Here is a 14,967-nt window from a genome sequence, read left to right as displayed (position 1 = left end):
ACCCCAGCAACCCTGTTGCTAGGCTGACATCACATGGCATTGTTTTGCGATGATCTTGCAATGAATCCCCCAAATTATGTCTTAGGGCATTGCGATGAGATTGTAAGCTTCGTGGTGCAGAGCCCTGCTCCAAAAGGTGATAGTAGCACAGGGACAGTCCTAAGACTATGAGTTACGTTGATAACAATAACTTTATGGAATGGACTCAAGTATTAACACAATTTATATCCATGTTAAGTGTTAAAACAATATATATCTGAGTCAAGTATTAACACAATATATATCTGTGTCATATATTAACACAATGTATATCTCTGTTGAGTACATGTATTTACACAACGATATCTGTGTTGAGTATTAACACAATGTATATCCGTGTCAAGTATTAACACAATATATATCTGTGTCAAGTATTAACACAATGTATATCCGTGTCAAGTATTAACACAATATATATCTGTGTCAAGTATTAACACAATGTATATCTGTGTCAAGTATTAACACAATGTATATCAGTGTTGAGTATTAACACAATGTATATCCGTGGTGAGTGTTAACACAATGTATATTTGTCTTGAGTATTAACACAATGTAAATCTGTGTCGAGTATTAACACAATGTATATCTGTGTTGAGTATTTACACAATGTATATCTGTTTCGAGTATTAACACAATGTATATTTGTGTCGAGTATTAACACAATGTATATATCTGTCGAGTATTAACACAATATATATCCGTGTCAAGTATTAATGCAATGTATATCCGCGTCGAGTATTTACACAATGTATATCTGTGTCGAGTATTAACACAATGTATATCCGTGTTGAGTATTAACACAATGTATATCTGTTGTTCCAGCACACAGCAGCTGGTCCTGGCGGCGGTGGCCAGTCTCTCTCCAGCCCTGGCAGTTGCCTTGAAGACTTCCGAGCCACTCCATTCATCGAATGTAACGGTGCTCGTGGCACTTGTCATTACTTTGCTAATAAATACAGCTTCTGGCTCACTACTATAGAATTAAATGAACAATTTAGTTCACCACGTTCACAAACACTTAAAGCAGGAAACCTCCGGACTAGAGTTAGTAGGTGTCAAGTTTGCATCAAAAATGTGTGAGATGGTCATAATATGGTCTCTTGTTCATAGTATTGTAAAACATGTAGGCGATATTGATGAGTCAAGAAAAGGGAAATTTTGTCTTTTGTCCTAAAGGCATGAAAAATGTGATGTTTTTGTTTGTACTATTATGGAAGTCAATTTTGATGTCTATAATTTTATAACTGACTACCAGGGCAAGCCAACTCGTGCCTTATAACTGATTCAATGGTGCTATGTTTTCTGCGGCGAAGACGTGAGAGTTTCATGCTCAAGTTTACTCTATTTTCTATTATCGCATAAGAAACCTATTTACGTCCGGGATTGCCTGAATAACTCTTTACTTGACAAGGCACAGACTTAGTGTAAGAGAGATTGGACAGGAAAGCAGTGCAAAGCACCGAAGGATGAGAAAATCTTTAACTGTACAATAACAACATTACTGATGCTCAAACTATCTGAAGGTACTCAACTGGTTGGTCAGAAACTAGCAATACTGATGTGCTTTGTCAAGTAAAGAGGTCCTATGATCCCAGCAACTGTGATTATAAAATATGTCACTGCCATCAATCATAACTTAATGTATTTCTGGATTATAGTTCCCCGTTTGCAGCATTCTTGTGATGTATTGTCAATACAGCCAAATAATAGTCATGCATTTTATACCCTACTGATGCCTTTTAAATGAAATCCGGCCAAACTGTTTTTCAGTGTTTTCTTTTAAAAACAAATTTGTCAATTGTTTTCATTGTCTGAAAAATTGAAAGCCCCTGTGAAGATGAGTTTTGTTAGATACCTCGGATCACAAAATTCCATCTGACAGGCTTCTGTCCTCTTCGGAAGCATTCTTCTGGCATAGAATACTCATGTATATAGATGACGTTTGTATGCTGGTCTTGTATGGTCGTTTCTATTGTATAGTACAGATTTGACACTCTTGTCTCTTTCTCTCCTAGTCATAGTGTTTCGTAAGTGCCAAATTTCTACCATCACAACCTCTCTGCTCTAGTAGTTCTTCTAGAGGTAATAGGCATAATGTGCAATGTTCTGAAATCAACAATTGATGAATATATGAACAAACATTTGATAAGAACAATAAAGTCTTTTACACAAATACTGCTTGGTTTTGTCTTTATTAGTATCTGGAGCTCTGGGGATAAGCAGCTACATCAGGGTCCACATGCCAGTTATGTCACAGCATGTTTGTTTTGTTTGTTTGTTTGTTTGTTGTTTAACGCTGCACTCAACAATATTCCAGCTATATGACAGCGGTCTGTAAATAATCGAGTCTGGACCAGACAATTCAGTGATTGACAGCATGTCATCGATCCACGCAATTGGGATCGATGACATGCTGTCACCAAGTCAGCGAGTCTGACCATCTGATCCCGTTAGTCGCCTTTTACGACAAGCATAGTCGCCTTTTACGGCAAGCATGGGTTGCTGAAGACCCATTCTACCCCGTGGGTCTCACAGCATGTCAACTAACTGGTGGAGGAAATCCCAAAGTCATGCAGGTCAAAGTTTAGCACTTTGGAGGTTGTTGTTGTTGTTGTTGTTTTAACACTGCACTCAGCAATATTCCAGCTATATGACCAAGGTCTGTAAATAAATCATTCTAGACCAGACGATCCATGCAATTGGGATACAATGCATCATGCATCAACCAAGTCATCGAGCCTGACCACACAATCTAGTTGCCTCTTAGGAAAAGCATATTAGCTAAAACCCATGAGCACGGTGTGGCAAAATAAAAATAAGGCCTCTGAGCCCCTATGTATCTCTACCTAAACGGTTGTGCGGTCTTGATAGGGGGTACAGTCGTTTAAGGCGCTGCAATGTCCTGTGTAGAGTAGGGTCCCGCGGATGGGCCAAAAGTGTACGATCGTGAGTTCCAGGCCGTGATTTGACCTTTGCCAAGGTGGAATCTATAAACCGTATCACATAAAGTCACTTCTCACTCACTATTTAGACAACAGTATGTTTTGTAATATTCTTTCTCAGACCAAAATTTACAAATCGAGAAAAGGTATTGAACTAGAGTAAACAACGAAGTTGACAGTATTCCAACTTATTATTTTTTATTATAATCAAGATGAACACCAAAGTATGCCAGTTATGTATAAATATCTAATTTCAATTGTGGATAGAGTTATTTGTTCTGCTTGTTTATATTAACATTGGATGAACTTTCTGACGTAAATTATAATCAGATGAGCTGTATTTAGGATATGAATAATAAGACATAATATTTAAAGTTACTGTATTTGTTGTCGTAAGAGGCGACTAAATTCGATCTAGTGTCCAGGTTCTCTGACTGGTTAATTGTGTGTCATCGTTCGCAGATGGCGCAAATCGCTGCTCATGCTGCCAACCACTGGTTTAAGGGGCACAGGCGTGATTATTTACAAGCCGCCATAATAAAGATGACTGTGGCGAAGAAAAGCATTGACACCCAAGGGGCATGTTTGCTTAGTATGACCTTGTAAACGACATACCAGTCATGTTGTCATTCAGACACATCTTCCATCAAATGACCACCTCAGTGGTCTAGTGGTAGAGCATCTGCCACGAGAACGGAAGGTCGGGTTCGATCCCCGGCCGTCATACATATTTACGTTTTGAGATGGTACTTGTTGTTACCCTGCCTGGCGCTCGGCATTGAGGGGCTAAAACAAGGAGTGGTCGGCTTGGAGTCAGTAATACTGTCATGATATCTCAGTGGACATAGACTGCATTAGTCGGGACTATAACATCCAGCCACACACACACGCTTTATAAGTGCAATAGTCTTGAACTTAAACCTCATTTCACATCAGTTTAAACAAACCTCTTCCCTCAAATGTTCTGATACAAGTTGTCTTTAATGGTTTTTTCATCGTGCAAGATTTTCGAAGTCCAATGCAACGTGTTTTTACACATGTAAAGTTGAGTTTAACAACAAATTAGTCAGGATGTGTCGGTTTCCTAACGAATATTCGATACACACTAGAAACAAACAACAACATGATTACATGATTAAGGTAATATGTGAAAATGAGGTACAACGCAGAAATTTTCCCAGACATCGTTCGTGTGTTTGTCAAGTCACAACTAAACATGACAATAAACGTACGCCAGTTTCGTGTGGATATTATATTTTAGCAAACTAAGGTGTCTGTGGAGAAGTAAAATGTGTCAGATAAACAAACAAAGCTGTCCCACCAATCCTGGTAATGACATAAATATTTGTATTGAATACGTCTCCTAGCTACATCTTGTCAGCGCCAAAATACAACACGTCGTGACTGGAGACTCTTGACTGCGACCATTAAAGATAAACAAGCTCCGTGAGTTTTAACTGTGGACGTTTACATAAGTGTTCTGTATTTGGTTATACTTCAGACAGGCTTGAGAGTGTGTGTTTTTCTATATGAAACTTTGTGTATTGATTTTACTAACACAATATTATAACTGGTTGATACGTTTACACTACACTTTATGAATGAACAAAAATGAATTTGCAACAAAATAATTTATCAAAATATTTTAATATTATTTTTCATCAACACTGTAATGTTGAGCTGAAGAAACATACCTCAGAATATTTTCTGATCGATCGACCAGGACATCACATATGCTGCATTTTTTTGCCGTCTTCAAAACAATTAACACAAGTGAACTGAACTGAACTTTATTTACTCTCACGTCGCTAGCAGCGACATTAGAGCTACAATTCAAATACTGGTTTTACACAAATGTATGTCCATAAAAACATTATCACAAACTCATAAACATAACCACATGTCAAACAAACACGAGCGACCAATCCGAAAATCCGAAGTGACCCAGAATCCGCCATTTTGTCAGAAAACTTTAGATCTGTCGGACTTTTATGAAACGGTAAATGTTTTTCAGGGCAACTTTAAGGAAAATGTTGTTTTCTGTAATATATTTTATGTGTCTTGCATTTGCCTATTAAGGATCAAAACAAAAATGACTTGTAATAGGATATTGTTTAATATGTTAGAAGTAATGCTGAAAACAATGGGCGTGATACGTCGGACATCAGGGACCCACCATTATTCTGGGGGAATGAAAGGAGGCGTTGAAGAAACAGTTTTGTCCACCATTAATGTTTACGACGTCTCGCAAGTCAAGAGAACAATTCATTGTCCTCTCCTACTTGTTGAGGCGTGGTTAATGGGATCGACAATAAGGCGCATCTGGTTGAATTGTGGCCATTATAAATGTATACTTCACAATTATTCCATTGACTGCACGGAACTTCACATGTCCATATGTATAAGTATAATGAGGATATCAATTGTATCAGATGGTCGGTCTGGTGACTTAGTCGATGGCTTCCCACCCGACGGTCTGGGACGTTGCTAATACTAATAGTAGCAATCACTTTGTGTGGTCCTGGCGGCAGTGTTATAGATGGAATATCCCTAACTGCTGCTTTAAACAACAGTCTTAAGAGCAACTTAACCACCAGACCTTCCTCCATCTAAAGGAGGTAGCAAAGTGGTCGAATTCTCCAGAGATGGTTACACTGATGATCCACACCTAGGCCAAGATAGTTTCTTAGCAATTGTGCTGCAGAAGGTTTGGCGAGTCAGTTAATGTAACGATATATCTGCAATATTTCAGCCAGAAAACATGTTTTTTCCTGCTAATCTTCCGTACCACTTTACATTCTAACTAAGACCCGGGTTCGATTCCCCACAAGGATACAATGTGTTAAGCCAATTTTTGGTGTCCCGCGCCTTGATATCGTGGAATATTGCTAAAATCGGCGTACAGCCAAACTCACTCACTATATATTGTTACCTCAGCACAATGTTGCTACTATAATGATTACGATGATACACCCTAGTTACTGTGTACCTATCATTTCAATTACAGTAAACTACGTTTATAACGAACACGCTTATAACGAACTGACCGATATAACGAACTTAATTTTTAGTCCCGACCATTTGTTGTATATATGCTGTATGTATGCTTATAACGAACTACGGTTTTTACGAACTAAAATTAGAGTCCCCTCGAGTTCGTTATAACCGTAGTTTACTGTATATGGCTAACATATATGTTTTCTTTGAAAGGTTGACAGTCAGTCACGCAATGTTTGTTTGTTGTTTAACGCGTCACTCAGCAATTTCCCAGCTATATGACGGCTGTCTGTAAATAATTGAGTCTGGATCAGACTATTCAGTGATTGACCCAAAGAATCAGTCCACACACTTTGGATAAAATGACAAGCCATCAACCAAGTCAACAATCCTGACCGTCCGATCCACTGAGTCGCCTCTTACGAAAAATATAAGTTGTTATATAATGTATATTTAGGGACCTGTGTTATTACCGGGAATCCCCAGGGGTCACTCAATGTAAGCAAACATACAACGAATAGTCCTGACATAGAAATGACGTGAAGAATTCAAACCTGACAATACAATAGGATCAAAGAACAAGATCGTCTTCCACGTACCAATACACATTTGATAACCCTATAGCGACTATATCCATTAACTCGAGTTCAACTAGCCCGCTTCGGTTAGTTGGCCAGAGGATTCCATTCGACTCAAACACCACTCGCGAGCACCCAGCTGGGTTGAACCACCATGACGCGTTTCCGATAGTGGCACAACCGTTGACGTCATTGTCATAAGTGCCAAAACGGGCCCCATTGAGGTTCTTGGCAGGATCGCCCGCGCCACCAAACCCATCGAGATAGTCACCGATCTTGGATTCATCAGAGTAATCCCAGTGCCATGCATAGCCTGCTTCTTCTGAGTCCACTCGAAAGTTTTTATACCAGACCCGTCCCACATTGCCATCACGAACCGATAAGATAACAAACATATCGTATCTGCCCTGTTTTGTTAACTGGTGGAGGTTTTCAAGGCCGATAAAGTAAAAATCCGGGACGTGATTTGGCGTGCCCATTTTCATTTGCTTCCATGTCACTTTAAAATTAGAAGTATACATGAAGAAAACTTCCAGCACGTGCATAAATCTTGAAGCTTCAGCATAGCATTTCCACTTAAACACATAGTCGGATCCCAAAGGCTGCATGTGGTATTCAGCACGTACGCCCGGTGATTCCATGCAATCTGCATTGTAAAAGAGACAGCTATGACCATTTATTACATATGTAAGTGTGAAGTTGAGAAACGTGATATTTTCATTGCAGTGAACACAACACTTGATATTTTCACTCGTGACAACGCCAGTCACTCGATGAGAGAAACATGATATTTCACTCGACACATGAAATGCCCTCTATGTGTCAACAAAGGTAATAACTTCTAAATGGAGAGCCCCTGTGGTGACTCTGGGATAGGATAGATCCCCAGTAACCTATGCTTGTCGTACAAGGTGATACAGTGGCTGATTATTTGGCATCGTGATACGCTGCTCACAACATCCATTACTGCTTTGTCTGGTCTAGGCCATTTTTTTCTTTTTTTCCCCCTAAAATTTCAAGTTAATATCTTGAAATTTCAAGTCAGTAACTTTAAATTTCAACTGATTATCTTGAAATTTCAAGTAAGTAACTTTAAATTTCAACTGATTATCTAGAATTTTCAAGATCATTATCTAGAAATTTCAACTTATGTATCTTGAAATTTCAACATAGCATCTTAAAACTTCACCTTAGTATCTTGAAATTTCAACATAGCATCTTAAAATTTCACCTTAGTAGTTTGAAATTTCACCATAGCATCTTAAAATTTCACCTTAGTATCTTGAACTTTCAACATAACATCTTGAAATTTTAAGAAAAAACCAAAACGAATGACTCTGAGGCGTCGTACTTCTGGATTATTGCTGAGTGGGGCATTAATGACAAAGATGCCCCATTATCGGGAGCTCAGGTACCGAGATTATTTATGCATAGCCATTGGTTCCAGTAGGACAATGTGTTCCAGAACATGGTGAAGACAACAACACTGATATACCCTTAGGCACTGGTTCCTTCCTATACGATTTGCAGTTCTGGGACTGAGTTTCTTACGCCATTGGACACTTTGTATCATATTCCTGGAATACTAATGTGGCATCTCCCACACGTGCTTGTTTCAAGTGTTGACTAAAAAGGATCATATGCAGGGGGAGACTCTGTGAATTGTCTCTATTACATGTTATCACCATGGATACATAAAAAGGCTAGGACATAATATTAAAAGCCTTCGCAAAGGGCGAGCATGTCCTGCCACACCGGTGACATCCGTCAAAAACACATGCAAAGACAAGTCAATTGTTCACCTGAAAAAATCAAGGAGACATTTGACATAAGTCAAATAGGATATCAATTCGAAGTGTCTTCCACGTATCTACCATAACATATTGTGAACGCCTTACTAAGGCCTTGACAATGTCAAAGAGTATCTGTTCCTGTAGTGAAAACGTTCCTTTGTACTGTTTATCTAGGTGAGTGAGTGAGTATGGTTTTACGCCGCTTTTAGCAATATTCCAGCAATATCATGGCGGGGGACACCACAAATAGGCTTCACACATTGTACCCAGGTCGGGAATGGAACCCGGGTATTTGGCGTGACGAGCGAACGCTTTAACCACTAGGCTACCCGACCGCCCCGTTTTATTTAGGGGAATTATTCCCATGGAACAGATTATACTATGTGTTTTAGGCCCTGTATACATTTCCTCGTAAAAATGTACACTAAGCCTAATTTTTAAGAAATATACGACGAGGTGGAGTTATTTATCGTACACTAAAACTGTGCCCCTCGTGGTTTATTCTCCCTGCATTGTTTTATTGTGCGATAAACAATGACCACGAGTTGTTTATTTCTTATATGAGATATCAACATTATTTACATCATGCCAAGGAATGATAATAAATCATACAAGCTTTAAAAATATTTACTCGTATTTAAATAATGATGACTCCCTGAATACAACCCGATCGGAAATGTCGGACAAGTCCATTTTGTGAACAGCTAGGTTAAGTTTGGTATTTCCCGGATATTTGCTCAATTCTCACGGGGATAGTCTGAAACTTTTCTCCAAATACCGATTGTCATATCTCGCCCACTCTTGGGTACGATCGTTCCGCCATTGCATGTACTGTGTTGCCCAGCTACATCAGCGGGGAACGACTCACTAGACACTTCCTTCTTCAAGAAACATAAACACCAAAGGCTGGAGATACTTGAATACTGCAGGTACTGCTAGATATAAAATGACAGTTACACCCATTTCGAGATTGAAACAGTCAAATATCAGAACGTATCACAATGACCAAAAATATTCATAATAGAAGATCTTCCACGTGGTGACTGCCTCCGCGGTCTAGTGGTAGAACGTTCGCCACGAGAGCATCATAGCAAAAGCCGTACAAAGATGCTTGTTGTTACCCTGCCTGGCGCTAGGCATTAAGGGGCTAGGTCAAGGACTGGTCGGCTTTGAGTCAGTATACTGTGTCTGAGTGGGGTATTGATGTTAACTGTGGCATGGTAGCTCGGTGTGCTAGCAATATTAATCGGCATCAGTCCGGACTAGTACAAGCAGCCACACGCACGCACGCACGCACGCACGCACCACATGCATGCAAGTCGCTATATAAGGGAAACAATCTTGGACACGACATTAAACCCCATTTCACCACACCTCTTCCACGTGGTTGTAGTGGCATGATCTGTTTCACAGTGAATGTTTGATGTATTACCAACCTCGGTAGAGCCTCTGACAATAAGCCCCGACAAATCCCTCGACACAGTGGCAGGTCCTGTTTTGCGGGTAGAAGACAGCCCCATTCTCGCATGGATTTATCTGTGGATATTACAATTATAACATATGTAACATTGAATGTGAGCCTGTGCGTGTTGACTCGCCGCTGTGATTTTAATGTATTTCATAATGTGTCCAATGTATAATGGGGAAGGAGATGCAGATGCAGAACGGTGCAGTCAGCAGTGAGCAAGTTTTATCACGATATAGCCTGAAAAAAATGCGCTTAATAACAGGGCAATACTGCCCCCGACACAACATGAATCTGAATCCACACAGGTACTTGCCAATCAAGGAGAATACACGACCATCGGGTACGCGACCCAGTGCTATTAAACATCTCAGATAATGCAGAATCATGTCAACTGGCTATATTAATTAAGAATTGACGCGACTACGTTCATACGATGTTAGGTGAGTTGGGTTTAACGCTGCTTTTAACAGTATTCCAGTTATATCACGTCATGTCAGCTTAATGAGGGAAACATAATCGGGGCGAACCCGGATTCGAACCCACAATCATATGTTTCTGGCGTGCCCAAGGGACGCAACTCTGCACAGCGAATCTCGGCGCCTTAGACGACTGGGCGACCTGTGCCCCCTTACTCTATGAAGGTTCACACTCACGCAAAGTGAAAGTCAGTTCATATAATTTTTATCAAAATGTTTTTTTTACCTTAAAAGATGTAGGCCTAGATTTTTATTTAGTACGTGCGACTTCATGTTTACAGTGACGGCCATACAACAACCAGCTGTGTCGCGGAATAAAATAAGTAAAAAAGAGAGGTGACAAGAGCAAATGTATGCACAACTGGCACTTCAACACCAGTGGACACAACACGTGTATTCAAATACTATCACCATTAGATGAGACAGGTCTGTCAAAAACTACTCTAGTCAGTCACAATGACAGCGCGTCGTAATACATTTACATCAAGTACAAGACGCCGAAATGGCCGACACAATAAATGTGACGGGAGAGATTTGTTGTTGTTAATGAATCTGTGGCGGTTACATAATTTAGTCATCATTGATCAGATGGCCGATCATTGAAAGATGATTAAAGATGTGTCAAATATACACTAAGATAAATGCATAGTTTGCTGAAGTCTGTCACTGTCAGTCTAGACACGGACGGAGTCGATACAACGATAGTGTGGATGTGCATTTCTTCGTTTTGTTCACAAGGGTGGATCACAGCCAGGATATTCCTCAACGATCATGCAGTCAAACTATCTATAAATGATCAGATAGAACGCTTCTGTATTTATTCGCGCTTGGGAATTCCCAGGTGTTCCCCAGGAATCTGTAAGTAGGCCGTCCGTGTTTACATCATTTTAAGAACACGTCTCGTGAAAAACGTATGGACGTCAAATTGTGTCGTTCATACACTTATGAACGTCATTTTCGCGGTCATGTGACCTCTCGTCCAATGGAAAAGCCGTATATCTTGTATACTTCAAATTAAAACATTATAGTCGGTTGACAACTGATCACTTACAAAAGTTCTGCATATTTTGTTTCTCGACTAACGTGGAATGAAGGAAACTAGTAACGATATGTACTGAACACGTCAACACGCTAGAACAACACAATAATGGAGTGGTTCATCACATAAATCACAAACTATATTGTACTGCTTTTGTTATACTATAGGCACGTATGTGATGAAAAGTGTTGACCTTAGAATCTACATTTGTCATATAAATCAACCTTAATCCAACCGTGAGGTTACGTGGCAGAATAGGTCCTCAGCAACCCATGCTATTAAGGCGACTATTTTGTCATAGGAGGCGACTAACGGGATCGGGTGGTCAGGCTAGCTGACTTGGTTGAAACATGACATCGATCGTAATTGCGTGGATCGATGCTCATGATATCAATCACTGGATTGTCTGGTCAAGACTTGATTATTTACAGACCACGGTCACATAGCTGGAATATCGCTGAGTGTGGCGTTAAACAACAAACCAACAAACCAGCCAGTTACTTACTATTGCCGTTTGGCTACAGTCAGCAGTAGTTGCAATCCCTGAACAGTTTCCCTCTGTGTAAAACCGACTCAGCTGACACGCGTAGCCACCTGGAATCTTGCAGTAGGAGGCTGAGAGACATTCCGGGTCATTCAGGCAGATCACCGAGCATTCGATCCTGCTTCGGGCTCGCTTGGTTGTCACAACGTCACTGTTTGTTCTTGTGAACGGGCAACTCCTGAACGAAACACGTCTTCTTTCAGCAAAGATACGTCCAGAGTACGCCTGTAGCAGCAGGAAGACCAGGACTGGCTTCATCTTCCATACAGTCAGTCGTTGCCTAATTGATGTGTGTCTTAAGAAATCCCCTTAGGAAAAAAACCACAATTATTTTGATGCAGAAAACAAGATCGGTTTTGAAACGAATATGCACACTTATTAATACAGAAGTTGCTACATTAATATTAATATATATATTTTAATACAGTCGGTCTTCATCAACCCATGCTTGCCGTAAAAGGCGACTATTCTTGTCGTAGGAGGCGACTAACGGGATCGGGTGGTGAGACTCACTGACTTGGTTGATGCATATGATGACCACCAAATTGCGTGGATCGATGCTCATGATGTCAATCACTGGATTGTCTGGTCCGGACTCGATTATTTACAGACCGCCGTCATACAACTGGAATATTGCTGAGGACGGCGCTAAACAACAAACAAACAAACAAACCAAACTTATACAGAAGGTTATATTTCCATATATAAGTATACCGATATAAATATAATTTCTCAACAAATGTGAGCACGGCAATACAGCTACAACATTGTTTATGCTGCTAGCTACATTTCTTGTGTGCGTTTTAAACAGTTTCGGAAGCTTAACAAGTTGGGTATACACGGTTCTATAATTCCAACTTCATGAAACAACGTTTGTCTGAGCCCTTGTTCACCTTCTTGATGGATTTCTGTGTTTGTTTGGTTGTTGTTTAACGCCGCACTCAGAAACAGTCCAGCTATATGAGGGTGGTCTGTACAAAATCGAATCTGGATAAGAAAATCCAATGATTAATATCATGAGCATTGATCCACGCAATTTGGATAAGATGACATGTTTCAACCATGTCAGCGAGCCTGACCACCCGATCCCGTTAGTTGCCTCTTACGACAAGCATAGTCACCTCTTGCGGTAAGCATGGGTTGCTGAAGACCTATTCTATCCCGGATCTTCACGGGTGTACTGGATGGAAAGAACGATTCGAGCAAATTATTTGGGAAGATACATATTATTGTTTAAAATCACTGTGTTATTACTGCTGAAAAACATCGATCAACACAATCGTTCAAGCCGTGCTTTTACTGGTTTCAGCGTTTCTGAAGTCGAATATATGATGACGAAAAGTCAACGCAAAATAAATACATATCTTCACAAAAATGCGAATAATAGCGTACCAAAAATGAATCAAAATATTTCTATATAATTTGACAGTTTTCTTATTCCAAAAAAATCAAACTTACAGTTTTGTAGTTGAGCTACCGTTTCAGATTTAATGTTTAAAGTAACGTACCCTCTGGACGTTCTCCGAGCTTGCTGCTGACGCTCCTTAATAAATAAGCAAAAAGTAGTTCATCCACGACACAGAGCTAGAAAAGAGGAAAGTCAGCAAAGACACGTTTACACAATGATGCCTGGATGTTGTCACAATATAACTACTTCCTTGCTGTAATGTCACAACTCAGTGTTTCCCAGCTTTCCACTGACTTAAAGTGTTCGAGTTGTGTAGCCGTTTTGCATAATTGATTAACCTTATACCTTAGAATTGATTTTCACATTGTGCGAGGTCGATGGAGTAAGGTCATTTATAGTGTAAGGGCAGCAATGTATGAAAGTCCGAGCTTGCGATGTTTATGATCACAAAATGAAAGCAAATTCATATTTTTCCATATATTTTTGTAGGTATTTCGTAGGAGTTTTATATACTATCATTCCGTACATGTGACATAATGTGTCTGTATGTGTGCAAAATTACTACCAAAATTGTCTTGTGCTAAATAGTAGACGAAAAGCTAGCGATTACATGAGCATTTGGACCTATGAAGACCCTGGTTAGAATTGGTCTTCAGAACCGCAATTCGCTGTGCAGAGTTGCGTCCCTTGGGCGTTCCAGAAATATATAGTCGTGGATTCGAATCCAAACTTTCCTCTGATTTTGATTCTAGTTTTTTCAGCACCATACCGCGTGTGTGGATTTCCCAAAACTCGCAAAGGCCTGGGGCCTGCAGCCTGTCGGTCTTTCCTCCCACACCATGCTGACATGCCTTGATGTAACACCTTCATTGCAATAGGGCTAAAAACTATTTTAGTAGTATTTTTGGGAATGAGTGAGTTGGGTTTAACGCCGCTTTTAACAGTATTCCAGTTATATCACGGCGTGTCAGCTTAATGTAGAATGAAAGCCCGTTGTGATGTAGGTCTCAGACGTTTACCACTTCGGTGAAACCACGAGCACGGGTATGGTGCTGACAAACCTAGAAACATAATCGGGGCGAACCGGGATTCGAACCAACAAACAAAGGTTTCCGGCGTCCCCAAGGGACGCAACTCTGCACATCGAATCGCGGCGCCTCAGACGACTGGGCCGCCCGTGCCCCCTGTAGTATTACTGGATTAATTGGGGTGCCGGTTGTACCTAAAAACCCCGTTAAGGGTCTGTCGGAGATATAGTTTCATTGTCAGCTTAACATATAAGAGAAATACTATAATTCGATAATTAGTCATATTTATTTATAAACCTCGGCGGGATACGAACCTGCAATCTCTTGGTTTGTAGTCCTCCACGTTACCACCATTAACCGAGTTTGGTTAAGTTGTAGATTTTTATGTCAATATTCTACCAAGGGCGTGCGAAGACCTGGTATGTGTGGTATGCAAGTGCCCGTGAATATGATTTGCACAGTTTAAATTCGAAACATTTTTAAACCCGTTAAATTCTAAACATGTTTAAATTTTACAAATGTTCAAAATCTAAACATGTTAAAACATCTTTTAACGTGTTTAAATTCTGAACATGTTTAGATTATGGAGATGTTTAGGGTGTGAGGCGAAAGCTCATTTCATGTGTTTAGACCTTAATGCGTTTTGATAAAATAC

General features: G+C 40.0%; 1 protein-coding gene across 1 annotated transcript in view; it reads left to right on the top strand.

Moving 5' to 3' along the window:
- LOC124120619 (collagen alpha-2(IV) chain-like) overlaps window positions 1-2,214 on the top strand; it is an 83,445-nt gene extending 81,231 nt beyond the window's left edge. The window contains exon 42 of the mRNA XM_048390704.1: window positions 862-2,214. Coding sequence (XP_048246661.1) covers window positions 862-1,119 — 258 coding nt within the window. The 3' untranslated portion in view covers window positions 1,120-2,214. The remainder of the gene's footprint in view (window positions 1-861) is intronic.
- The last annotated feature ends 12,753 nt before the right edge of the window (window positions 2,215-14,967 follow it).

This window comes from Haliotis rufescens, unplaced genomic scaffold, assembly GCF_023055435.1.
Source record: "Haliotis rufescens isolate VD_foot unplaced genomic scaffold, xgHalRufe1.0.p SCAF_9, whole genome shotgun sequence".
Lineage (NCBI taxonomy): Eukaryota > Metazoa > Mollusca > Gastropoda > Lepetellida > Haliotidae > Haliotis > Haliotis rufescens.
This window is presented reverse-complemented; position numbering and strand designations above follow the sequence as displayed.